The sequence below is a fragment of the Miniopterus natalensis genome, chromosome 1 (assembly GCF_054644295.1).
Source record: "Miniopterus natalensis isolate mMinNat1 chromosome 1, mMinNat1.hap1, whole genome shotgun sequence".
NCBI classification, from domain to species: domain Eukaryota; kingdom Metazoa; phylum Chordata; class Mammalia; order Chiroptera; family Miniopteridae; genus Miniopterus; species Miniopterus natalensis.
Genome location: NC_142081.1, coordinates 87,319,509 through 87,346,700, shown reverse-complemented (window position 1 = coordinate 87,346,700; position 27,192 = coordinate 87,319,509). Strand labels below are relative to the sequence as shown.

The 27,192-nt window shown below is 34.4% G+C and overlaps 1 protein-coding gene across 2 annotated transcripts; it reads right to left on the bottom strand.

Annotated features, from left to right (window-relative positions):
• On the bottom strand, nucleotides 1–26,940 carry ZEB1 (zinc finger E-box binding homeobox 1). 2 transcript variants are annotated; one of them, XM_016196322.2, is made up of 7 exons: nucleotides 26,848–26,940; nucleotides 21,909–22,070; nucleotides 15,687–15,889; nucleotides 11,458–11,563; nucleotides 3,517–5,324; nucleotides 2,644–2,824; nucleotides 1–2,505 (listed from the first exon to the last, which is right to left on the bottom strand). In XM_016196322.2, the coding sequence occupies exons 3-7, from the start codon at nucleotides 15,714–15,716 to the stop codon at nucleotides 1,901–1,903; spliced, it is 2,730 nt and encodes a 909-aa protein (XP_016051808.2). In that variant the 5' UTR covers nucleotides 15,717–15,889; nucleotides 21,909–22,070; nucleotides 26,848–26,940; the 3' UTR covers nucleotides 1–1,900. The 2 variants fall into 2 exon arrangements, with proteins under 2 accessions (XP_016051808.2, XP_087679943.1); XM_087823817.1 differs by lacking the exon at nucleotides 21,909–22,070 and having other exon boundaries at nucleotides 26,848–26,894.
• Nucleotides 26,941–27,192: the final 252 nt, after the last annotated feature.

The following is a 27,192-nucleotide window of genomic DNA, read 5'->3' as shown; positions in this document are numbered from 1 at the left end:
TCAGGCTTGTTGATGCATTTTATTGTGAGATGGGGGAGTCTGGTAAAAAACTAGAAAATGATCATGGTGTAACAAGGAACTTAAAAATGAAGAGTCAGATTTGTAACTTACATACATGAATACAGGAACAAATTGGCACAAAATGTTAAACATTGTTCCCAACACTGTTTATATAAGGTTATCCTAATTTGGCTTACTAAGGAAATGATAGTTTTATGGTTAGGCTATCTCTTAATAAAACTGCAGAGCATCATGCTATTAGTCACACAGTGAATTTCAAAATTTAAGAGTTTTATATTAAAAACTGGGTAAAGGTAAAATGACTTGATTGTAGTTGTAAAACTAATACATTCCCATTTAAATTCTGTTCTACAGTCTCAAGGCAAGTATAAATGTTAACATAACACTGTTAAATCAAATCTCAATGCAAGAGAACCAATTGCATCTCTACTTTAAATCTTATCAACTTTCCCAATTTTCATACTAAAATATATTATTGTATTAATACAAACTACAGTATTATACACTACAGTGTAATAAATAAAGAAATATAAAAATAAGACACATAAATATAAAAGTTTTCTAAAACTAAAAGTACATATGTCAGTAAGAAGGGTATTAATACTGCCAGATTTGAAGACATACAGTACAAAAATGTTGCACAGATCTATAAACTAAAAGAAATAAAATAATACTGATAGGTAAAAATCAGCTAATGTTGTTAATAAACTGGGTCCATAATAACTAACATTTGGAAACAGTTAGGAGCCAAATAACAATGGCATGTCCATGACAGAAATGCAAGTACATGGATAAAGTAGATTAGAAATTTCCCTTTCATTTCTGCAGAGAAATTCTGAAAGTCAATTAATGCAAAATGAATACTGAGGAATTAAAATATGAAATGTCCCAGTGTTTCAGTTTCTCTGACAGAGTCAGTGGTTTTAAGTTTTATTTTGGAATTTTGATAAAACAAATCAACAAATGCTAGTTATTGTAGGCCACACATTGAATGAAGGCTGGTTAGAGCCTTGAAAATACTGATAAATGGCACTTACAGCACACAGGTCTTGCTTAAGGCCAAAGGAGATACAAAGCTTCATATCATATCCTTCATATTTGTTACCATATACTCAAACACAATTACAAACACTGATTCTGAAGACTCTGCTGTCCTTACCAGTATTAACACTGTTAGTCCCTGCAATCAGAATGCAATGACAATCTCTTGAACTCCATTTTAAACCACACGAGTAAGAAACTTCATTTCTTCTACTGGCTGCTTTCTTAAGGCTAACAATACACTTTAAACGAGAATACACTCTACTCTGACATCTAAATATTAGAAATTACTACCTTCTAGATTGAATTTATAAAAGGTAGTTAGCACGATTTGGAACTGCATTATACTTCTCTGTGAAGGGAATTTTGTAGTGCAGAAGTTCTCATACTTTAAAAAAACATAATAAAATACTGAAGCGGATTCAGCATATGTTTACCAATAAAAAATTATAAAATTTCTCCCAATTGTACAGCTTAAGAATAAACCAACATAAGAGTGAAAATTAATACTGATAAAATGAAACAATGCCAGATGTTTAATCAGTTTTCTTTAACCTGTTAAATCTTTGCTTTCTGAGTCATTAAAGTTTTCTAATCTGCTTCATGTTACAAACTTGTCCCTAACTTTGAAAAATGCACGAAAAATTATTGGGTCTGAGGTTCAGGCACACCTGGATTTTTTTTTCTTTTTTGTATTTTGTATTTTTTTAAATTTTTACTTTACACAGTAGTGAACAGAAATCACAGTATACGGGTTACTGTGTTTCCATGAAAAGCATGTATAATATAGAACAAACTTCATTACCAATTAGAATTTATTTTCCTTCTAGAAAAACTATTAGGCTTCATTTGTTTTTTCTTCAGACACTTGCTCACTATCCTCACTTACTTTTTGTTCTAAGCTGCTCACGGGATTCACAGCTCCATCATCCTTCATGGCACCTTCAGTTTTTGCTCCTTCTCCTTCATTCTCTGCCTTTTCTCCTTCCTCTTCCTCCATCTCTACTTCCTCCTCCTCCTCCTCCTCCTCCTCCTCCTCCACTTGTGGTTTTTCACATTCTTTTTCTTCCTGCAGTTCTTCTATCTCTTTATCCTCCTCCTCCTCTTCCTCTTTTTCACTGTCTTCATCTTCTTCCCTTGTCAAACTCTCTCTCTCATCTGAGTCGACCTGTGAGGGAGATGCCCTCGCACCAACATGCTCACTCGTGAGGACCTCGGGTCCTGCTTCTTCCTGCTCTGTGCTATCACGTTCCTCTGCTTCTCTCTTGCAATAGGAGTAGCGGTGATTCATGTGTTGAGAGTAAGACCCAGAGTGTGAGAAACGCTTTCCACACTTGTCACATTGATAGGGCTTTTCTCCAGAATGTAATCGCATGTGTTCAATCAAATGATGTTTGTGTTTAAATGCCTTTTTACAGATTCCACACTCATGGGGTCTTTTACCTGCAAAGAAGAAGATAGCTATGAAATAAAATGGTGGTTTTAAGCAAATAAAATCCTAATAAAGCTTTTGAAGGCACTTCAGATTGTGGAAAGAATTATAGGCTCCTTTTTCAAAAACTGTCAGGTTCATCAACATACCTGTGTGTTCATATTTATGTCTCAATAATGAGCTACTCTTTTGGAATATCTTATCACACAAATCACAAGCATACATTCCATTTTCTGTCTTCCGCATTTTCTTTTTGGGTGGTGTAGAATCAGAGTCATTCTGATCCTCTACATTTGATACTCCTTCTGAGCTAGTGTCTTGCCTTTCATCCTAACGGGAAAAAAAGGGCGTAAGAAAATTTAATTTAAATTTAAAAGATATGAGAGACATAAATAAAAGTATAGGTTAAAAAACTACTTTGATTTATACTTTCAACAACTTGATCAAAGCAAGCACACTGCTTATCACTGCAAATGGGCTTCAACTGTGGGGTTAGAGGAGAGGTGGGGGCTGATGTAGATGAAGTGAGGTTGAGGACAATATAGTTATAACTGCAACAAAAACATATGGTCAACTGGACTTGAAAGGAAAGGACACCAAAAGGAAAAAAATTAAAATTTGTGGTAACAAAATTTACTTAGCTCCCTGTGATTCATTACTTCATGAGTAAGTTTCAGAAAATTTTAACTTATGAGTTTGTTAAATAATCACTAATATCTAACTGCATCCTTTACCTTCACATTTTTATTCTGGGTTTCACTTTTTAAAATGACAGTTTGTAACAACCTGCTTGGTTCTAGAGAAAAATTCACTTTCCACTTTCTTTTTGTTCATTTCCAAAGTGTACAATATTTCTAAACTCAAAATTTTCCACTTAAATGTTAGAAAAAATATCACATTTTCCAAAAATTCTGACTGGTGTTTGTTAAAATAAATTTGTAATATTGATAAATAAATTACAAAAAGAAATGAGTCAAACTAGCATTTTACTAAACAGGTTTGGGATGAGAGCCTTTTTTTACCTGATTTCCATTTGGCTGGATCACTTTCAAGGGTGGTTCCTGGACTGCAGGGCTGACTGTAGTAGAGTATGTGTAAGCCACCTGGGGAATCAGAATAGTCTGCTTATTGGCAGCTAGTGCTCGCAAGCATGGAACACTGTTCTGGTCAGCAATGGCCACGATTGTGGGTAACTGGGCAGTAACTGTAGGTATAGCAATATTTATGGGGTTGGCACTTGGCGGGATTACATTTACAACTGGTTCTGAGTCTGTAATACAACTGTCCTTTTGTGGCTCCTTTTTTGCACAAGACAAGTTCAAGGGTTCTTCCTGGACAGAATAAACACTGTTGTGGTAAACACTAGTGATAGTTGACCTTTCCAATAATTCTCCCTGTTGCTTTGGTAGAGAAAGATCAAGAGGTTCTACTTGCGGCTCTTCTTGCGCACCTTCTGCTGTGTACAAGTAACCCTGTGTATTTCTGGATGAAGAAAGGTTTAGAGGTGATGGGGAGGATGTAATACTTCTGGAACCATTGATGGCTGATCCCGCTGGTAAAACTGGAGAGTTAGTTATCTTCAGAGGACTTGGCAGATTTATTGTGCTCTCCTGGGATTCATTTGTACTTGTAGATTGAGGCTGATCATTGTTCTTTGAAGAGATATTTATTTTGCCTTGTTCGGGAGAAGATGGTTCAGAAGACTGCACTGAAATCTGTCCAGCTTGCATCTTTTCAAACCACTTTTTTACTACATCCAGTGGTAGGTTTACTGAATCAGCAATTTTTGAGAGCTCTTCTGCACTTGGTTGTGCATTCAAAGCGTAATATGCTTTTAGAAGAGACAAAAGGTTCTTTAACGGTGGCTGACTGGGAGATAAATTGCCATCTCCAGAGCCTGATGAAGCAGAGGATTCAGGCTTCTCAGCTTCCGATGCTGGGAGTAGAGGAGGCTGAGCAGGCTGCTTTAGGTTATAGTGCTTTAATTCTGGAAGTGCATTAATATCTCCTGGACAATCATCACACAGAAGGCAAGTGCTATCGTTCACTCCTTCGAAGCTTTTGTCCTTCTCAGATTTAACAGTAAGATCTTCTGGTAACTTTTCACTTTTGCAACTGTTGTTTGGAACTGAATTTTCTTTTTTTAAATTTTGTGGAACAACTTGAAGTTGGCTAGGCTGCTCAAGACTGTAGTTAATAATAATTTTGGTTGTTCCATCTTGATCAACCAAAGGAAGACTGATGGCTGAAATAACAGAATGGCCACCTTGCTGTATGGATGAAGCACTGATTGTTTCTTGTTCTTTGGATGCAAGATTGGCTTGATTATTCTCCAAAACCTGCCTTATTACATTACCATCTACTGCCACTTTAAGTACATTCTGAATATCACTTAAATTGATACTTATGGGAGACACCAAACCAACTGTTGGCAGAACAACAGCTTGCACCACACCCTGAGGAGAACTGGTTGCCTGTAATGGGCCACCACCACTAAAAACCCCATTTTGTAAAGGGGTTGAACAGTTGATTCCTGAAGCTACCACTATGGGTTTGAATTCATAATCCACAGGTTCAGTTTTAATTTGGTTTACAGAAAGTTGTTCTTGAAGGGGTTTATTCTCTATCTTTTGCCGTATTTGTGGTCGTGTGGGACTGCCTGGTGATGCTGAAAGAGATGGTGAGGAACACTGAGATGTCTTGAGTCCTGTTCTTGGTCGCCCATTCACAGGCATCAAGCTGATACATTTCTTACTACTTATGTGTGAGCTATAGGAACCAGAATGGGAAAAACGTTTCTTGCAGTTTGGGCATTCATATGGCTTCTCTCCTAAACAACAACAAAAAAATACATATATATTTATAAATTTTTATGTATCAACATTATTCCTAAAACAAGCAATATCAATTTAAAAAGGAGTTACCATGAATACTTGTGATACAGTTTTTTTTAGAATCATTTTAAGTTCAAAACCCACATAAATATTATAAACACTAGTAAAACGTTAGTCTGAACTGCATGTGCTAACTGATATGGGAATCTTCTCTGCATATGTGTGTAATATTTCTGTTAACCTTTAAAACTTCAAATCATTCTCAAATACCCAAAATATATTACAACCTACTCTTCCAAGTATTTTTTTCTTATTCTGTTTCACCAGTGTATGTAATTTTCTATATTTCAATCTACTTAAGCACCTGTAGGAAAAACTAATATTAGAAGAAAGAAAAGTAAGTGAAATATCACATAAAACTTAAGTATGAATATCTCTGATTGTATTAATCATATAAATATCTCTTTCCCATATCTATAAGGTTTCCTTGAAAAGACCTTTCTCAATGGGAATAAAACTATAAATATAAGATACTTATATAAGCCTTGAATTATTAAACTTGACTTAGCCCCAGACATACAAGGCATTGTTCTTGTGGGTATGCAAAGCATCTTGGAGTTTCAATTTAATGACAGTGGTTATAGTAACTTAATATATTTTTATATTAACACACAGATTATACTATGTTGGACAAATGCAGTATTTTTATGAATTGTTAGGAAAAACCCACAATGTTAAAGAAGCTCCTTGTTTATAGAGGCTGCCTTTCAAGTTGCTTCCCTAGACTTTCCAGGGGTACAAGGCATTTATGCTTCTTGGCCATTAGGGATAGTTGGGTAGAAAATTTTGAGAAACGCTGAGCTAAATGGGCTATGTCATACAACCCTAATTTTTTACGTATTAATTTGTTGTTATAGTTCATTAATTTATAAGTTAAAAGTTATAGACTACCAGTTTCAGAAATAAGACAGAAACCTCTGGGTTTTGTGTACCATTTATCCCTCGCACCTATTACAGTGCAGGTCACAAAGACGCATATTAAAACTTTTTAAAGATCAATGAATGGCTAACTACAGAATTATGAAGTGTAGTGATACTGATTTATCCACTCAATATCAAACTAAAGCTCTTCCTCTCCTCCTTTCTTTTTAAGAATTAAAATGAATGAAAAGCAATGAGAAAGTCAATGTAAGCTCTCCTAGTTATGTGACTGCATTGTTGTCAAGTTTTAAAAAAATGAGGTGTTTTCTCAGAAATTTGACTCCTTGAAGAATCAGATATCAGGACTGGAAGGCATCTAAGAAGTCCCCTCGTACAGCCTCCTCCTTAATGAAGAGTTCACTTTATATCATCCTTGACACTGGCTCTTCTCTGTTGAAACTCCTTTATTAAGAGGAGGTTACTCTATGAAGATAGTCTAGTTTTGTCCTGCTGAGGCCCATGGATTTGAGTTCAGAGCCTAGGTCTGCCACATACTATTTTCTTAACTTTTCCAAGCCTTGGTGTTTTGGTGTGTAAATAAATTTAGATATACCCTCACTGGCTTGTTATAGCAGTTATATGAGATAACACAGTGAAACTCACTAAATGTGCTCTCACTAAATGTAGCAATTCTTTTAAAAAGCATTTCTAATGAGATACAGGTTCAGTCAGTTTAAGATAATGCCTACTTACTTCCCTGGACTAGTTTGCCCTTCTGATGCCACATAGAACAACCCTGGCTTTTCTTCTACAAGCCAGACTTTCAAACTAATGAAGAGCTGTCATATGTACATACTTAAACATAGCTTAAACATATGGAGGTCCTTAAAACACTCATGGGACATGGCTTTTAGAATCCCCATCTGCCTGTTAACTCACCTCTGGAAATTCTACAGTTTATCAATGTCTTTCCAATAGGATGCCTGAAATGTGATTCAATATTCAAAATGCATCAGATGAAAATTTCCAGGAATGGTAAAACAAGGGATATGGTCTAGCATATCTCTATTTAACATTTTTAAATTATTTGATAGCACTTTTAGATGAGCTACATGTTTGTTCTCTAACTCTCTTGATTCTCTTACTAGGAAAATAAGCATCTATAATATAGTTTATTCTTATCTTTACAAACAGGAAGGTAGAGAAGCACAATGGGTAGGGCAATGGCTTCGGAGTCAGGATGTCTACATCAGAGCCCCAGCTTTGTCATGCATTAGTTGACTATGGACAAGTTAATTAAGCTCTCTGAGACTATTTTTCTCACCAGTAAAAAAGGAGGAGATAGTAGCATCTACCTCATAGGATTATTGTGAGAACTATATAAGTTAATACATACAAATAATTAGAATGTGGCTGTACATAGTTAAGTGTTTAATACATGCTAGTTATCATTATTGTTGGGAATTACTCTAATATTTTATTGTTAGAAAGAAAAGTCTGTAGAACAATTATTCTAAAGCCAAAGTCACTATGTTTGTTAGAAAACTCCTACTTTCTAACTTCATAGTTTTATGATGTATAGCTAAAGTACATCACTTAATTTATCAATTTAGGCTAGCATTTGTAACTACTAAACCCTGGGTGTGACATCAGGAAGTTGTGCTGCTCAAAGTTAGGTGGAATATGAATACTGAGGTTTGTTTTGTTTTTTTTTAATGGCTGAGATGGGTGCTTGGTTGCATCTAATGTAAAAATTTTCCAGGCTAAAATTTCTATAAGGCCATGGAACAAACCCAAGTTATTTTCTGGGGAGGATCATAGCCCATGTGCACGTGCTATTTTGTCTCACCTCCGAGTGGAGGTGTGGTGGCCTCCTCCTTGTTACAGCTTAACTCTCACACGCAGAGTTCAAATGATGGTTGACACATGACTCTGCAGAAGGCTCATTTTATGGGTGTCAGAAGACAGGAACAATCAGAATAATTTTAGTGAGTATAATTGAGGACCATGATCCTTAATACCTTTTAAAAGTTTACTGAAGGATACAGAAGTCATCCATTATTAGATACTTTAAATAGTGCTTTTAACACTACCTATGGTGAAGGGCCAGTTGTTGTTTTCATTTTTTGTGTTCAATTTCCAAACTACTGTACACCAATACTGTGTAAAATAGAATGAAATTGTCACAGCACTGTCTTGATCTATAACATTTCTAAATGCTTCCTCTCATTTCTTTATTTAAAGAACTGGTAACAACTAGCTTGCAGATTGCTACCAGTCCTGGGGTAACAATACACCTGCTCGACATTTGGAATAAAACAAGCCATCAGAGGGCTGTAGACATGGATTGTTCAAGTAGCCACCCTGGAGAAATGCTTTTTCCTAATTGCACTTTGGTGAAATATCACTGGACTGTGTTGAAGAACCTTATTTTAAAAAGAAAACCCTCTCAAATTCTCCACCCTATTAAGTATATTTCTGAGGATGATATAAATTGTATTTTGCTCTTTCTTCTTTATGATGCTTCCAGGAACAACAGACTTATTATCAGGAAAAGGTGTGCTTTTGCTAGCAACATATTCCTTTCACTTACGGACACTATGGTCTTGGTTACCATTTTACTTTCTTAACTTTATTTTTCTTATATATTTTAAATTAAAATTTTTTGCTGTATTAAAGGTATACAAGCCTCATATTAAGTAATTTTAAGAACAAGACAGATATTAATATGTAAAGAATGAACACTGCAGAGTTCTGTGTTCCATGACATGGCCCAAATCTCCATTAGCTTTTTTTTTTTTTAAGATTTTGAAATTAATTTTTAGAGAGAGAGGAAGGGAGAGGGGGGAGAGAGAAATACTGATGTGAGAGCGAGACATTCATCATGCTTCCTCTCAGGCTGTGGAATTGAGCTTCAAATCGCTCCAGCATGTGCCCTGACCTGAAATCCAGGAACCTTTTGGTGCATGGCAATGAGGCCCAACCAACTGAGCTACATCGTCCAGAGCTGCATAGCTTTTTAAGTAGCAGTAGCATACTGTTAGCTTAGATAAAGCTGTTTTTTTTTTAAATTTTATTTTTGTTTAAAATATTATAGATGTCCCTTTTTCTCCCCAATGACCCGTTCCACCCTGTCCCTTCTCCCTCCCCAGTACCTCTCCCCACCATTGTCCATGTCCTTGGGTTGTGCATATATGCATATGAATTCTTTGGTTACTCTTTCCCCCTCCACCCACCTGCCCTCCTCCATCCCTGACATTCATCAGTTTCATCTATGTTTCCATGTCATTGAATCTATTCTGTTCATCAGTTTATTAAGTTCTTTAGATTCCACGTATAAGCGAGATAAAGCTCTTGACCATCCAAACTCCTAAAATTTTTCTGTAGGTACTATAGACCATAGCTCCCTATTTATTACTTGACTGAGACTGACTGCTGAATATCAGTGAAGGATCCTGTGATTAAATATTAACTTGCTTCCAGATCTGTATTATTATCTTTGGTATGAGCCATGCTTCCCAGTTTTGGATAATCTATAGATCTGATAAATTAGATCTAATACACAACTGCAATAGGACCATATGACATTCACTTTGTACATGAATCTTACTCTAAGCTTTATTTTCCTTCCTTTACTCAATTTCAATATTTAAAAAAGCTCTCCCAAATTAGTTGTATGTCTATCAACAACTTCAAATCGCCTCTGGTAGTAAGGGAGGTTTATTAAAAATATATTATTGATATGAAAACAAGTGTTAAGAAATAGGATCCTGTGGCAGGCTGCATAAAGACAACCTCTACTTTCCAGAAACTGTGTGAAAATAAATATTTTTGTAAGAATCTTGGTTTGAGGATTTTTAAGTGATAACTTATTTAGCCTCCAATGAGCAATGTAGTAAAACTTCCAGAACTTTTGAAGTTCCAAAATAAAATACTGGTATCACAAACCACCCCTCAGAAAGCTACCCAACTGTATTCTTTTTGTAGGATGATGTTTGTAAAATGTAAATGTTAATACAATAATTTTCACAAAATAAGCAATGTGATTTGTTAGCTAATAATTTTTTCATTAAAATTACTTAAATCTAAAATTGTGTATCAAAATTAATCAGGAGACTAATATTTCACAGTGCAATGTGGGGTGCTAAGTTTTTTGTATAGCTTTTGTTCAAGGAGAGCCTCTGAAGAAATGCAAATATAGCTATCTTTGTTTTTATGATTCTAAAAGAGACATAACACTTTTACCATATAATAATATTCATTCTGTAAATATTTAGAAAATGATGTGAAATAGGAAGGTGAAATGATGGGGAGACCCATTTTTCTTTTCAGTTCTCATTAATACTTCAGTTCCCTCTCCCCTCATGCTGCCCTCCCTTGCTGACTGCACGTCACCTTTCAGCATTTCCTATCTGGAGTTCCACTTCTACTTCTCTCTTGTAAACAACTTCATCTCCTCATTTCCTTTCGCAAATTGTACCTCTATACCCTTTATCATTATCTTGTTAACTGTGCAAAAGGGGCCATAAAATTAGCATTCATCAGAAAGCTGACGTGTGTTTAGGTTGTGCTTCTTGTTAAGACATGTATTTTGAAAAGGAAATTTTGTGTGGGTCATATAATATTAACTTGATATACTTTAATATTATTGATTTTTTTGTTAATTCTCATCTGAGAATATTTTTCCCCTATTGCTTTTCAGAGAGCATGGAAGGGAGGGAGGGGGAAGAGGAGAGGAGAGAGAGGAGAGAGAGAGAGAGAAAGAGAGAGGGAGAGAGGGAGGAAGGGAGGGAGGGAGGAAGGGAGGAAGGGAGGAAGGGAGGAAGGGAGGAAGGGAGGAAGGGAGAGAAACATCAATGTGAGAGAGATACATCGACTGCTTGCCTCCTGCACATGCCTGGACCAGGGCAGGGAGTGAACCTGCAACCCAGGTACATGCCCTTGATCGGGAATTAAACTTGTGATCCTTCGGTGCATGGGCCGAAGTTCTAAACACTGAGCCACACTGTCCAGGGCAACTTGATATACTTTAGTCAAAGATTAAAACTCTAATAAAGTACCATTTATAAACAGAAAATTTTTCCGGATTCATCTGTATCGTACAAGAAAAGCAAGGAGTTTCTAATCATATGTGTACATTACATGTTATAATATTTATTTCCATGTTTGCTATAATATTCAAGGTGTAGAAAGATAATAAATATTTACCACTGTGGATTCTTAAGTGCTCTTTTAGATGGTGTTTGTATTTGAAAGCTTTTCCACATTCAGTGCACTTGAATTTACGATTACCTCCAGACTGCGTCACATGTCTCTGAAAGAAAAAATTGGAATTTTAAAGCAAAAAAAAAAAAAGCTTTAGACATAAAGAACATCCAATCTGCTAAAAGTAATGTTCTGGTGATTATTTTGTTTCTTAAATGCCTCAAATTATAGCAGTCACAAAAACCTAACACTTGAAATACTACCAAAAGGAGAGTGATAGTGGGAACAGAATTTTGACATAGAGAAAAATCTCCACTTCTAATTTAAAGTATCAGAATCATATGTTATTAAGCAATATAGTATTTAGCAAAAATAATATATACTTTACTAGGAACTGGAGAGATAATCTAGTTTGCACTCTAATTTATAGATAAAGAAATCGAGGTCAAGAACATTCAGTAATCTGTCTAAAGCAGTTACTCGATAGAAGAACAAGGTCTCCTGAACAGGAGATAAGGTCAGGTGTTTTTCAGTATTTTATCCTGGCTCTTATATGTTTGATATTTCTAAATTGTACTTTAATTTGATGATTTAAATATGTCCATCTTTTCCAGACAAATAAGGATTATTATAATAGCTTTCTGTTTCATTTATCAAATCTCCATTTTATATATTTCAAATATATTCAATACCCTTAATCTTAGAAAAACACTCTGAGCTTGAAAATACCTAACTCTGTGAATATGGGGGCCCAGGATACAAAAGTGTTAAGAACTTATGGAAACAAGTTTCTGAGACACAGCTATTTCCTTCACAGTCGCTGTCTGGAGGAACTGTACAGACTTCTTGTTTCAAAACGGCAACCTCTTCTTAAACTATCTCCCATATCTTACTTTGTGTTATAAAACTCTTCTAAGTAAAAAACAACAACACTCCCACCCTCAAAAAACCCCAAACAAACACTGCTTGAATTGAATCGAATTCTCTCATAAACCTCCAAAGGATTCCCATCAAGCCTTGAATTCAGATTCTGAGTCTACAGATTCCAAGTTCATGGGCCCTGAGTTTACAGGCTTATTCTTTACCAGTTCTCTAAAAGTTCCTGCCTCAGTCATTTACTGAGTCTGTTTTCTGCACGTATATTGCTCTTCTCTCTCTCCTTGCTTTGATTTATACTATTTCTAGGCTATGTTTCTCTTTAATTATGACTTTTAAGATTCCACCTATCTTTCAAAGGTTTAACTCGTACTACTTGCTCACCCTAACTGGAATCTCCTTTCTTTTGTCTTCCACGTAGGAAGGAAAGAAAATATGTACTTACTATCTATCAGGCCCTACTTCACTCAAACCCATGGCTTTAAATACAGAATATATGGTGGCAGTTTCCAAATTTATATCTTTAGATCTCTCTCTTCAACTCCAGACTCTTATCACTAATTCCTTCCTTGATATTCCTTGACATTGGAAAGTGATAGGCATCTATTAATATGAATAATACTAAACTTTTAATTTCTCTCCTGAAAATGAGCTCCTCCTCTAGTGTTTCATATCTTTGTGAATAACACCCTCATTTATTTGATTGTTGCTTAGGCCCTGAACTTCGGAATAATCCTTGAACCCTCTCTTTTTCTTATATCCTTTCCCTTTTCATCAGCAAGCCAAATGAATACATCCTGAATTCAATATTCCTCATTAGGTGATGTTTGTCACTACCACTGAGTTTAAAGCCACCAACCACCCCTGGCCTAGATTATAGCAATAGCATCTCCCTGCTTCCATTTTTGTCTCTCTTGACCTATTCTCTACCCAACAGCCAGTGTTCCCTTAAAAAAAAAAAAAAAAAAAAAGTTAAAATTCAATATCCTTCAAAGGCTTCCCTATCACATTTTGGAATAAAATCAAAAGTCTTTTATCATGGCCTATCCAAGGAGCTACATCATCTGCCTCCCCATGTCTCCCCATACCTCCCTGGCCTCACCTTCTTTCTCACCCTTTGTTAACACTGGTCTCCTGACTGTTCTTTGGTGATGTCTGGCAGGTTTCTGCCTCAAGGCCTATTCATGCTTCAGTCTGTTCCCTATGAGTGGCATGTCCTTCCCCAATAATTCCATGATTGGCTTCTTCATTTCACTCAGGTCTTAGTTCAGATGGCACGTTCTCAGAAAGGTCTCACTACTCTCTAAAAAGCAGCTTTCATCACTTTCCATCCTCTTAACTCTATTTTTCTTAATACTACCTGCTTTTATATTTTATATCTGTTTTATATCACCTATTAATAATACAGGGTGGTGCAAAAGTAGGTTTTCAGTTGTTCATCTGGAAAATACAATAATTAATAAATAATAATACAAGCATAAACTGTGTTTTGCATACTCACAACTGTAAACCTACTTTTGTCCCACCCTGTATACATCCCCTACTGTCTGAGACATTGCTCATCTTTTTCACTTTTGTGAAACACCTAGAACAGGGCCTAACACATAATAGAAACTCAAATATTTGTTGAATGAATAAGTGAATAAGACATGGAAATGCTTACCTTTAAGTTGTGGCATGATTTTCAAAGGCCAAAATGCTAGACATTCTACCCTTTTAGTTTGCTGCCTCATAATCTAAATTGTTTCCAAGACCTCCCAATTATATTACCTCACTTTATTTGTCCCCACATTTATTACAACTCCTTTCTGACTTCAGTCAAACCTCACACTTTATATATAACGCCTACTACCTTTGCACCTGTTAGAAAAATCATCAAAAAGAGGGTTCCATGCTCATCAGAGATCTTACAAGTTGCTTTTATAATGGCATCTCCTGCTTTCACCACCAGCTCTATCTGTCCTTTGGAAATCCTTTCCTTTGACAAAAGCCCCTGATATAAAGAGTATATGGGGGCAGCAGTTGCAGGATGGACCTGCCCCCCAAATGTCATGCAAATAGACTCCTTTCCCAAGGCCCATCTATACTGTGGTTAGGTCAGGGCTCTTAACATAAAAAGAGCACTCGTCTGTATTGTCCCTAATAAGACTATAATAGGGGCAGATGGTAAACAGATGGTGTTTGTCTATAGTAGTTACTTCTTTGCATCTGTTTGCTCCTTCTTTTGGCTTTCTCTCCCATTTCAAGTGCTTCTTCACAGACTTAACCATTAACCTATCTAAGACAATCTTGGTCCTATAGTTCCTGACTTACCAGTCCCCAACCCCCAATCTTATTTCATGAGTACTGTTGCTAAAGTCCTGAGAAGATAGGCTGACTGTGCTCAATCATCCTTTTTCCATAGTTTTTTGTTTGGTGTTCTGGTTTGGCCATCATCTTAGCAAAGTGTCTAATTTGTTCTTTATGGGACATATATTAGGTACATTCCTAGGGCAAAGTTCATAGAGACTCGTATATAGATATCTTTTTTGATATAAGAAAATGGACATGTGCCCCAACCACAACATATAGCCTTGATATACCCTGTGCAGTTGAATATTTATTTGATTTTTGAAGTTAGATTTAATGAGATATTCAGTTGATTGTTTCCAGTTGTCAGTTATCAAGACCTTATAAAAGAAGGCCAACTGGCAAGATTCTTTGACTTTAATCCTTAAGTATATAGCCAACAGTTTACAAGTAACTTATACTTACAGAGTAGTCTTGGTTTATACCTCTAGAAATTGAGGTAAAGTGACATAGAAGTAGAATAAACCATATGAAAATTGAGTCTTCAGAACAAAAACGCATTAGAATGTAAACTTTAGATTCTTAGAGGAAGCAACTTCCCTTATTCATTGCAGCTTATGCTGAAAAGTTATTGGTCCACAAAAAATAAAACTTTATTATTATTTGATTTTCTTTTAAATTTTGTCAGTAGTAAGTCATGTGGTTTATGTAACCAATATTTATTTTCCTACACTGAAAATTTTGGTACAATGCGTTATGAAATCCAGTTCTAAATTTAAGAGAAATACTTGTTATAGCATAAGCAAAATAAATTAAATTGAGATGAAAGGGATCTTATCTGAAAAAGAAAAAACTTAGTTACCTCTAAAATCATGTTTATATGTGATTTTTAACTCAGAAATCACCAGATAATTCCAATAAATAATCACTTTCATTTTTATAAGGCTGCAGACAAGACACTGTCTAATACATCTTTTTAACTTTTAAGTATATTAAAATCCTTGGCTTTTATGGAGAGATGGATTCTCAAAATTTGAAGAGCTAGTGAGCTCAGTCATTTCACTTACTTGATCTCTTCCTGATTTATGTGATGTCATGTGACGTTCAAGTTGGGTTCTGTATGCAAAGGTGTAACTGCACAGGGAGCAACTAAAGTTATCTTCATTCTTTTCATGGCGATATTTAATGTGCTCTTTCAGAGAGGTAAAGCGTTTATAGCCTCTGTCACAATATGGGCAGGTGAGTAATTGGGAAAATGCATCTGGTGTTCCTGTAAAAGAAAGATATTTTAAATTAAAAAAATTAAAAAAAATATTGGTAAATTACATAACTGTCTAACCACTATGCTGTACACCTGAAACTCATATAAAGTAATAGTGAATACCAACTGTAATTGAAAAATAAAATAAAGTATTACCAAACTACCACTGAGTCTTCCTGTGCTATGTGCCAGATATTATGCTACCCATTTTATATTTGATCCTCAAAACAATGCAATGATACTCATCTCTGTTTTAAAAAAAATGAAAACATGAATGAGGCTCAGAAAGATTAAATAACTTAAAAGTCACACAGCTGTAAATGACGAAGTCAGGATTCAAGTGTGTGCTGACTTTAAGATTCCATATTTTTTCACTAAACCCCAATTCTTTTCTTTTTTTGTATAGTCAATTAGACAAAAACAAGAGACAAAAGTACAATTAGAATGTAGGCTACATTTGTAAATGTATACATATTAATGGACTTGTATACCATAACAGAATCTTTCTACAGGTAACAATGTCATCATTATTTATTTAATGTTCATTCTTTCAAATTTGAAAATGACACTTGCTGTCATCAGAGAGTAAGTAGTACATAGCTAGACTATCTTTCTAAGATTCATTGCAATTAGGTGGCCATATGACCAAGTTTAGACCAAAAGAATGCATGTATATTGGCTGGGGGGAGCATCAGTGGGAGCCAGATCTAGGCTTGGTTCATAAAGACCTCTCACGCACGATTATTCATGTTCTTTCTCCTACTGAAATACATTGACAAATTTTCTGTATAATTTTATATGGATGAATAAATATAGGATAGCTTTCAGAAAATAAAGGCATTATGCATAAATTCGGGTTCACTAAGTGAACTCTATGTAATTTTGGAACCATCTAACCTGACAACCCTAAAATGTAATACTACTTTGCCAATTAATATTATTTAACTGAGAGCAGTTTTCCATATTTGATTTATTTCTTCAAAGAAATAAGTTCCTAAGTGACATCTTATTGTAAATGTCATCTATGTCTTCATTTTGATTTTCTTATAGAAAAACAGACCACCAAAGAAAATTTCATAAAATCCAAATGCTTCATAAACATATTATCTTTATTGAAATTCAAGTTTATATAAATATCTTGCTCAAGGACCAACCTGCAAATAAAAGACTGAGCACCTAACTGGACAAAGCTAGGTAAATATGCTAAAATATGTATCAAAATATGAATATGAACATTTTATTTAAAATATTAAAAATCAAACAAACCCCCAAACTTTAGGAGGACATCTTTTGTTAGCAAGGCAACTGGAACTAGAGAGTTTTCTGTTGGTTATGACTCTAACGGGACCCACTTCTTTGGGGACTAGATTAGCCACATGAGGAAATTCTTCAGAAATCATATTGTGCTTTGTCTAGTATGAATTTCTTATTTGTACAGGCAAGTGGGAAGCCAACATTTGACACATTCTCCTTGCCAGACTGCCTAGTCCATCCTATTTACAACTGCAAAAGTCAGAGTCCACCACTGTATGTGTTCATTATTGGCACCACAATCACAATGATTTCCATCTCTCAAACTCAATCTGCTTATACGCCACAGTGTAAGAGAGCTGTCTGCTCTCATTATTTTTAATTTTATTTTTGCCTTGCCTTCATGATTATTTCCACCAATTAATAAACAAAATACTAATATTTTGTAAAATGACAGGGGTTCCAAAAAATGTATACACAAATTTTGAATAATTATAAAGGCAGTGTTTATTAAAATACATTTCATTTTCAAAATTGAGCTATCAGCTATTAAAGTGTGAATACTTGGGAAACCCTGTATTTTAACAGTAAGTAATTACTTTTATAAATCTATATTTGTTGAATTTTTTTCACACATATAAAATTTGAATTTATTCTTTTAGGTCACTGGCATGAAACAATGAAAAGTAAATCTGAATATTTGACATAATAAGCAAGTTATCGAATGCAAGTTTAAAAGTTAAGTGAAACTTTTGTTTCTATTTTTGAAAATACTGTATTGTTTTTTAAAAAATCGTTCTTTTAGCAAGAAAGACTTGTCATGTAAGGAAAATATATTTTTTAGAATTCCTATAATAAACTTACAGTAGCAATTGAATACTCCTAAAAAGATAACCAATCTGATCATTTTTTAACTTTCAATGATTTTTTTTTTTTTTTAAATATATCTTTATTGATTTCAGAGAGAGGAAAGGAGAGGGAGAGAGAGAGATAGAAACATCAATGATGAGATGGTCATTGATTGAGCCCGCAACTGGGCATGTGCCCTGACTGGGAATCAAACCCCTATTGCCTGGATCTTAGGTCGACGCTCAACCGCTGAGCCACACTCGGCCGGGCTCAATGATTTCTTTATGCATCTGTGACCATAAATATACTTATTTAAAAAATTAAATTTTTTTTTTGTATCTTCCTCTTTCTTTGGTAGGTAGCATAACATTTCAAATTGATAGCATTACTTGATGTAAAAATCTTTGAAAAATCTTGATTTGCTCCCCACTAATTCAAAATTTGTGATAACCTACTGGAATGAAGTTTGCCTGTTTGCAACTTAGGAAGTACAGGGAGGGCATGTTTAATCTGCTAAAATTTCAAAAACTTAGGAGTTTCTGAAGATAATAACTTTTTATATTTAAACAGATGCTACTGGTGTGATAGACTATCTACTGTGAAATACTTCATTAGCAGTATATAAATTATATTATATACCTGAAAGTAAGGAATACTTTATAGAATTAAAAACATTCTATAATTCAAACATTGTACTAAACCAGAATGGTTAGACCCCAATTTTTATGGGATTTTACTGTGTTGATTTGTAACACTGAAATTTATAAGGTTTAACCTTATTTGATTTATGCAATGGAATATTTCTTGAGTTTTAATTGCTTTCTTTCATTGAAGCTTTTTGAAAACTATTTTGTTACATAAAAATTTTACATATATACATATGAATTTAAAATTTTTCTATTTCCCTTTCATATTTATTTTAACCTACTGCTTCTACCAGTGAAATGGTATACATTTTCTTTAAGAGAAAAAAATACCAAGAAATGAAAATAGAAACAGTAGGGCCTTATAGAATTGTAACGCAAATAACTACAGATTCTCCAAATATACAAATACTGATCATCAGAACACTAATCATTAAGCTGAAATGCAGTGTCCCCAGGGGCAATAATCTACAGTGTTCACAAATGTGAACTTTTGGCACACTGGAGAAAACAGTTCTGGAGTACCCTACCTCTAATTCCTCTATCACCAATTTAGTTACAGAAAATCTATTCTGGAGTGAAACTTCTGTTTCTTCTCTTTTTCATAGCTTATTCCTGATTTAAGGAAGGTACAGTTGACTCTTTGCAATATAATCTATTTTGTTTTCTGTACCATCTTTCTCAATTTCCTTCAAAAATTTAAAAGTTGATTGATACAATACCATTTACACTAGCACCAAAAAAGTTGAAATACTTGGGTATAACTCTAATGAACAAAATCAAAGGACTAAATGAATGGAGAGATATTCCAACTTCATGGATAAGGGGATTCAATATTGTCAAGATGTCGGTTCTTCCCAACTTGATCTAAAGATTCAATGCAATCCCAATATATATCCTAGAGAGTTGTTCTATGGATATTTACAAACATTCTAAAGTTTATGTGGAGAGCCCAAAGATCCAGAATATTGAAACACAATATTGAAGAAGAACAGTCATAGGACTGACACTACTCAACTTCAAGACTTACTATAAAGCTATAATAATCAAGACAGTGTGGTATAAACAAATGGATCAATGAAATAGAACAGAGCCCAGGAATAGATACCCATAAATATAGTCAACTGATATTTGACAAAGGAGCAAAGGCAATACAATAGAGCAGAAACAGTTTTTCCAACAAATAGTAATAGAACAACTGAACATGCTCATGCAAAAAAAAAAAAAAAAAATCTAGACACAGACCTTTACACCATTCACAAGATTGAACTCTAAATGGATTAACAGGCCTAACTGTAAAATGTAAAACTATGAGTCTTAGAAGATAACAGGAGAAAACCTATATGATCTTGGGTATGTTTGATGCCTTTTTAGATACAACATCAAAGGCACAATTCATGAGAAGTAACTGATAAGCTACATTGCATTAAAATTAAGTACTGCTCTGAGAAAGAAAATATCAAGAGAATTAGAAGACGAGCCACAGATTGGGAAAAATATTTGCAAAAAGTACATCCAATAAAGGATTGTTTTCTAAAATATGCAAATAACTTAAAAAATCAATAAAAAAATCAAATAACTCAATTAAAAATGGGCCAAAGACCTTAACAGACAGCTTACCAAAGAAGACATACAGATGGCAGATAAGTATGAAAAGATGCTCCATATCATATGTCATCAGGGGAATACAAATTAAAACCATAAGAAACCACTGCACACCTATTAGGACCTCAAAAATTCAGAACACTGACAATACCAAATACTGGCAAGGATGTGAAGCAGCAGGAACTCTCATTCGTTGTTGGTAGGAATGAAAACTGGTACAGCCAGTTTGGAAGACAATTTGGCAGTTTCTTATAAAACCAAACATACTCTTACCATACAAATCTATCAATTGTGCTCCTTGTTATTTACCAAAAGGAACTGAAAACTTCTGTCCACATAAAAATCTGTACACAGATGTTTACAGCAGTTTTATTCATAGTTGCCAAAATTTGGAAGGTGTCCTTCAGTAGGTGAATGAATTAATAAATCGTGGTGCATCCAGGCAATGGAATTTTATTTAACACAAAAGAAATGAGCTATCAAGCCATGAAAAGACATGGAAGAACCTTAAATGCAGATTTCTAAGTGAAAAAAGTCAATCTGAAAAGGCTACATACTATATGATTCTAACTATGACATTATGGAAAGGATGAGACTATGGAGACATAAAGATCAGTGGTTGTCAGGGGTAGGGAAAGGGGGAAAGATGAATAGGCAGAGCAGAAAATTTTTATGGCAGTGAAACTACTCTGTAATGATGTTATAATGATAGATATATGTCATTATATATTTGTCCAAACCCACAGAATGTACACCACCAAGAGTAAACCCTACGGTAAACTACGTACTTGGAATGATTATGATATGCCAATATAGGTTTGTCCTTGGTTAAAAAAAAAAAGTACCATTCTAGTGAGTTATGTTGATAATGGAAAAGGCCTATGCATGTGTGGGGGAAAAGGATATATGGGACATTTCTGTATCTATGTCTCAGTTTTGTTGTAAACACACAACTGCTCTAAAAAAAAAAGAGCTTTAAAAATGTTGATTATTTGCATTTAAGCTAAATATATGCATTAAACTGGGACCCTGGAAAAATCAAATCAGATTAGTATCTTAAAACCTGACGTATCCTTAAACATGCTAAGTAATTTCCTAGTATTTGGTACAGATCTTGCATAAAATTTCTTAGCAAGCTATCTTCATCTGTTTCTAGTGCATGGAAGGACAGAATGACAGCCTAATTTTTTTAGGAGATTACAAACACTTTATTATTGCATTTAGTTACTCTTTATACAGTGGCTGTTTATACCAGAGTAGACTAAATCAGAAAGAGAAAAACCATTTGTCTCCAAATTAGTATGTTTTGAACCAGACAACCATGTTTTGTTTGCTAGAAGAATAGTGGAAAAGAATCAGTGGGTAGTAGGGGTCATGCTAGTTTCTATTTCCACTACTTGCTGCCATGTTAGTGAATGGAAATCAATGTCCAGGCACTGTTCTAAGCACTTCAAATGCAGTGGCATTACCACTATATATATTAGATGCCACTACTATAATACTATACTGTTATCATAGACAATGTTCCATTAATTAAAGGGATTAATCTCTACAGCAACCTGCAATCAATTTTGGTTTTCAAAAATGTTTCCTATATTAGGATAGTAGGTTCCTACAGTAAAGTAATAGAAATAATCCTTTAAAGATGAAAACAAAAACAACTGTGAAGCTCCATTTACCATTTTCATCATGACCACTGGCTTCTGGTGTGCCCTGCCTCTGGTCCTCTTCGGGTGCCTCGGGGTAAATGACAGCAGTGTCTTGCTGTTGCAGGAACTCTTCAACATTAGGATCATGGTTTTGTTCATTTTCTGCATCTGAGTCACATTCATCATCTTTTACTAAAAGAAATGCATACTTTATAAATAGCAACTTCACCACCACATTGTTAAAAAGTGTTTCTAATTGAGGAATTCTTTATCTTGAGAGAATATGAGATTGTCCTTAAATTTGTAGGAGATATTTACTGAATATTAAAAACAAAATTCGCTCATTCTGTTATAATTGAGAAGTCATTTAAAAAATAAACTTTAAGTGTTACAAAAGTCTTGAAATTTTCACAATATTCCCTTTAAGTTTCAGAGTTATACTTCTATTCCATTTTACTGATGAGCAACATATGGAGAAGGTTAATACAGTTGGCTGAATTCCTGGTTTCTCAGTCAATGTTAAAGCAAGGAAAAGAGGAAAAAAGAAAACCTCAGTTCTCAAACCTTATTTTTTCCTAGCAACCTACTGTATCATTTACTCAGAGTTGTACTTTAAATCTGAATCATTCTCAATACAAGCCACTCTGAAGTATAGTTCAGTTATGTGATTTCTTAGAAAATAGCTTTAATAGTTATCTATAGTTAGAGAGAGTTCTAATAAGAGTCAAAGCACCATATTGATAAAATTGCTTATCTTCTCTAGTATTTATATATAAACAGATACAAACAGGGCTATTCTTGCACTGTTTCTGCCTAAATAGATGTTTAACCGTGGCAATAAGGCAGAAGCATTTTTCCTGAGTTAAAAAGGTTCAAGAGATAATACAATGGCCCTGGTAAGGTGGCTCAGTTGGTTGGAGCATCATCTGTACACCAAAAGGTTGCAGGTTCGATTCCTGGTCAAGGCATATGCCTAGGTTACAGGTTCAATCTCCAGTCAGGTCATGTACAAGAAAGCAACCAATTGATGTTTCTCTCTTTCTCCTCTCCCTCCCACCCTCTATAAAATCAATAAGCATGTCCTCAGGTGAGGATTAAAAAAAGAAGAAATAGAATGTTTTCAACCTGAGAAGGTGGCCCAGAGTGCTGCTTAGTTTCTAAAACAGTACTGCTGCACTAGGGTTTTCCTCCATTCTCCCCACTGGCTCCAGAGGAGAGAGTGAGTCTGTCTGCTCCGCACTGGTGGTGACTGTAATGGGTTAGGATGGCTCCCAAATGTCTCCTGGCTGACTTCTTTATGCACTTCTGACTGAACTGTCAATTCTAAATTTGTAAAACAGCACTTCCCAGCAGGCTAAAATTGGGCCAAATTAAAATAGTGATCTGCGGACATCTTTTTTATTCAGCAGTCATTAAAACAATCTTGCTAAATTTTCTGGACAGTATAGTAACTGAACTCCTTAGGGTGGCTGCTGTTTAAAACCTTAGAGCAATAACATAGTAATAATGGTGACACATCATTCCCTGCCCCCGCCCCCACATTTTAATACAGCCAATAGCTATCAATTATTTAGCATCTGCTATATACTGCCAGTTGTCACCAACTGGGCTTACTGAATCCAGGGGTAAGTGAAAACTCATTAAGAGGTAAGCTGGTACTGCTGGTTTTAAGGGAATCTATTTTCAGATACTCAACTTTCACATTGCTCTTTCTTAGAATCCTGAAGGTTCATTTTTCTATCTTCCCCTTTTCACAGAAAAAAAAGGCATATCCCTCCATTGATCCAATACATAATATGATGCACTGCTTCAGAGCATAAAAACCTCCAGGTTGCCAAAGAAAAAAAATTCAAAACAGTAATTGGGGAAAACCTTCTTTACTGCTTAATAAACACAACATAAAACCAAGATAAGCCTTCCAGTTTTTCCTGTTTACATGGATATCTATCAGAGTAAAGCACGGCAACTGAAATGGGGATATTGTAGTCCTAGTTAGGAACATCTGAAATCAACTGTGTAATAATACAGCCAGAGAGAGTGAGAGTAATTTTCCTTTAATGACCTCACCTGTTCCATTCCATATTATTAAAAAATTCATTGCTTTTCAGGAGTCTGGTGAGAGCAAAGCAAAGAGTATTCTCAGAAACCATTCTTAACATCTGTCATTAGCTGAAATAGGAATTCTTTTATTTTATTTTATTCTGTTAATCCTCACCCAAGGATATTTTTTCCATTGATTTTTAGAAAGAGTGGAAGGGAGGGAGGGGAAGAGAGAGAGAAACATCGATGTGAGAGAGACACATCAATGGGCTGTCTCCCGCACATGCCCTGACTAGGGTTGGAGATTGAATTTGCAACCTGGGTATGTGCCCCGACTAGGAATCTAACTGGTGACCCTTTAGTGTGTGGGCCGACACTGTAACCACTTAGCCACGCTGGCCAGGACAACAATAAGCATTCTTGAATAGCTAAAGCAGTAAAGTCAGTGTCATCGTGTCTCTTCAATGTACCTTTAAATTTTCAAGTTAAACAAGAAAAACTCATAATGAAATTTGTATTTTATGTAATTTCTTACAAATTCATGTAGACTTAACAAGATACTTAAAATTTTCATCAAATTATAAAATATTTCTTTCAATTAAAGTCTTTACTTATAAAATGTTTTTATTTTCTATATCCTAGTAACTATATATGCATACATACATGCACACAAACACACACATACATATGTTGGAATAATGAGTTTTAAAATAGTATACACTTTTCAGAATTATACAATCTATATTTTAATCATGAACCTTGCATCTTTAATAAGTAAATGCACAGACTGGTTCTAAATGTTCTCATTTAGAGACAAATATTTTTATAATTTATAAATTTAGATTAGATCTAAATAATGTTAACCTCACTATTTGAATAATCTATATTTAAAGATACATTTATTTATATATTATATAGTCCTCATTATTTATAATTTATATATTCCTCATAGAGAAAATTTTAAAATTACTGAATTTATTGGGGTGACAGTAGTTGATAAAATTATATAGGTTTCAAGTGTACAATTCTACATCATCTGTATACTGTACTGTGTGTTCACCACCCAGAGTCAAGCCTCCTTCTGTCCCATTTATCCCACTTTACTATCTTTTACCTGCCCCTACCCCCTTTTCCCTCTGGTAATCACCATGCTATTGTCTGTTTCTGAATTGCTCTTTTTTATTTTTTTTGCTTAATCCCTCCACTTATTTCACGCAGCCCCCCAACATCCCTCCCCTCTGATAGTTGTCCGTCTGTTCTCTGTATCTATAAGCCTGTTTATTTTGTTCATTAGATTTTCTATGTAAGTGAAACCATATGGTATTTATCTTTCTCTGACTGACTTATTTCACTTAGCATAATACCCTTCAGGTTCATCCATAAAATGTATATTGACACATTTATTTGAATTAGAAAAATAAAGAGGCTTTTTTTTTCTCTCCTGACAGAATTCCAGATATTGAATGAAGTTTCTAGTTATAAAGCATTGATCAAAATAGAGTTAGTCCATGTGGTAAGATAAAAAGAATTATAAAAATGTATTGGAGTCCGGCCAGGTATGGCTCAGCGGTTGAGCGTCGATCTAGGATCCAGGCGATGGGGTTCCATTCCCGGTCAGGGCACATGCCTGGGTTGCAGGCTCGATCCCCAGTCAGGGGCGTGCAGGAGGCAGCCGATCAATGACTCTCTCATCATTGATGTTTCTATCTCTCTCTCTCCCTCTCCTTTCCTCTCTCTGAAATCAATAAAGATATATTTTTGAAAAAAAAAAAAAAAGTATTGGAAAAAGTACTAGAGTTAACAATATTTTAATTTTCCCAATCATTTCTGAATATATCAAACAAGGCCCCTCTAAGTGAGGAGAAAAAAAGAGTAACAAAATCTAAAACCAGATATCATTACTCCTTTGATAAAAGTACCAGTAAAGCCTTTTTGGTATATCTCCCAGAAAATGAAGGCATGAATGATTATAATGACTGGGAAACAAATCCTTTAGCAAGTTAGGTGACTTTGAATTTTAGACATTAGAAATATTTTTATTGATAGATAACCATAACATTGCATATAATTCTCAAGATGTGTGAGGAATTGAGTAAATCAGTTCTGACAAAAACATATTTCATATTTTTATTTAGGAGAATAAAGTTATCTCAGTGCTAAACAAAAAGCAGAAATAGAGTTAATGCTAAACATGTCTTCTTCTAGAAATAAGTATCATTAAACTATTGATATATGAACTGAAGAATACTTCAGTTCCTTTCATTTCATTTTGAGTAACATTTTTCTTTAATAATTGCTTATTAAAATTTGTACTGTATTTATGTTATGATCAGCTGTGTGGTACTGATAATTATATAATAAATCAATCTTTAATTTAAAAAATAGTTTACGAGCTTTCCGGTTCCTAAATTAAAGAGAAACTTAAATTTCAATTTATATACATGTTTTGTTGTAAAGAAATGGCAGTTAATCAAAAACTTCAAAAAGTAAATATATACTATGTTGGTGTCAAATTCTATAGGCTGTGTAGAATGCAAATGTGAGTTCAAGGAGTAAACAGATCCTGATAACTAATAATGAAACTCAAAATAGTTAGATATGCATTTTTATAACCTTGTTAAAAAATGTGATTGAAGTTTAAATCATCATTCAAACATTTATTTTTTGATTATCTGTAGATTACTTGTCATCCTTATATATGAAAATCTGCTCTATTATATGAATCTATAAGTTTACAATTGTATTTAAAGAATACAAACTTCTAACTTTTTATGTAGTACCCCATATGCCCAGGTACTTAAATATTTAAGGAGGGTAAAGATAAAAGAGGAGGAAAAAGACTAAATTCAGGACTCACAAATTCAAAAACCAGTGGCACAAAAGACCTTGTTCAAAAACTATTGTGTGAAAGGAGCTGGCAAGAGAGTACCTGTACATCCTGCTTCATCTGCCCGAGCTTCAGGCCCCAGGATTTCTTGTCCTTCCTTTCCTGCTAAAATCAAAGAGAAAAGGATTAAAATAGATCAATATGTCACAAACACTTTAACTTTTAGAAATCTGAAAAGGAAACTTTTAGATTATATTTAAATTTGGATTTTTCCTTTTATAAATATAGTAATTTGTCCTTGAAAAGTAAAGCTTTTAGAAAAAAATAAGCTTTAGAAGAAATTAACCAGAGAGTTTTACCAAACTCACAAAAATTTTTAGAGAAATAAAACTAGTAAAGATTTATATATAATCCTGAAATTATAAATATATTAGAATTGTAAGCACA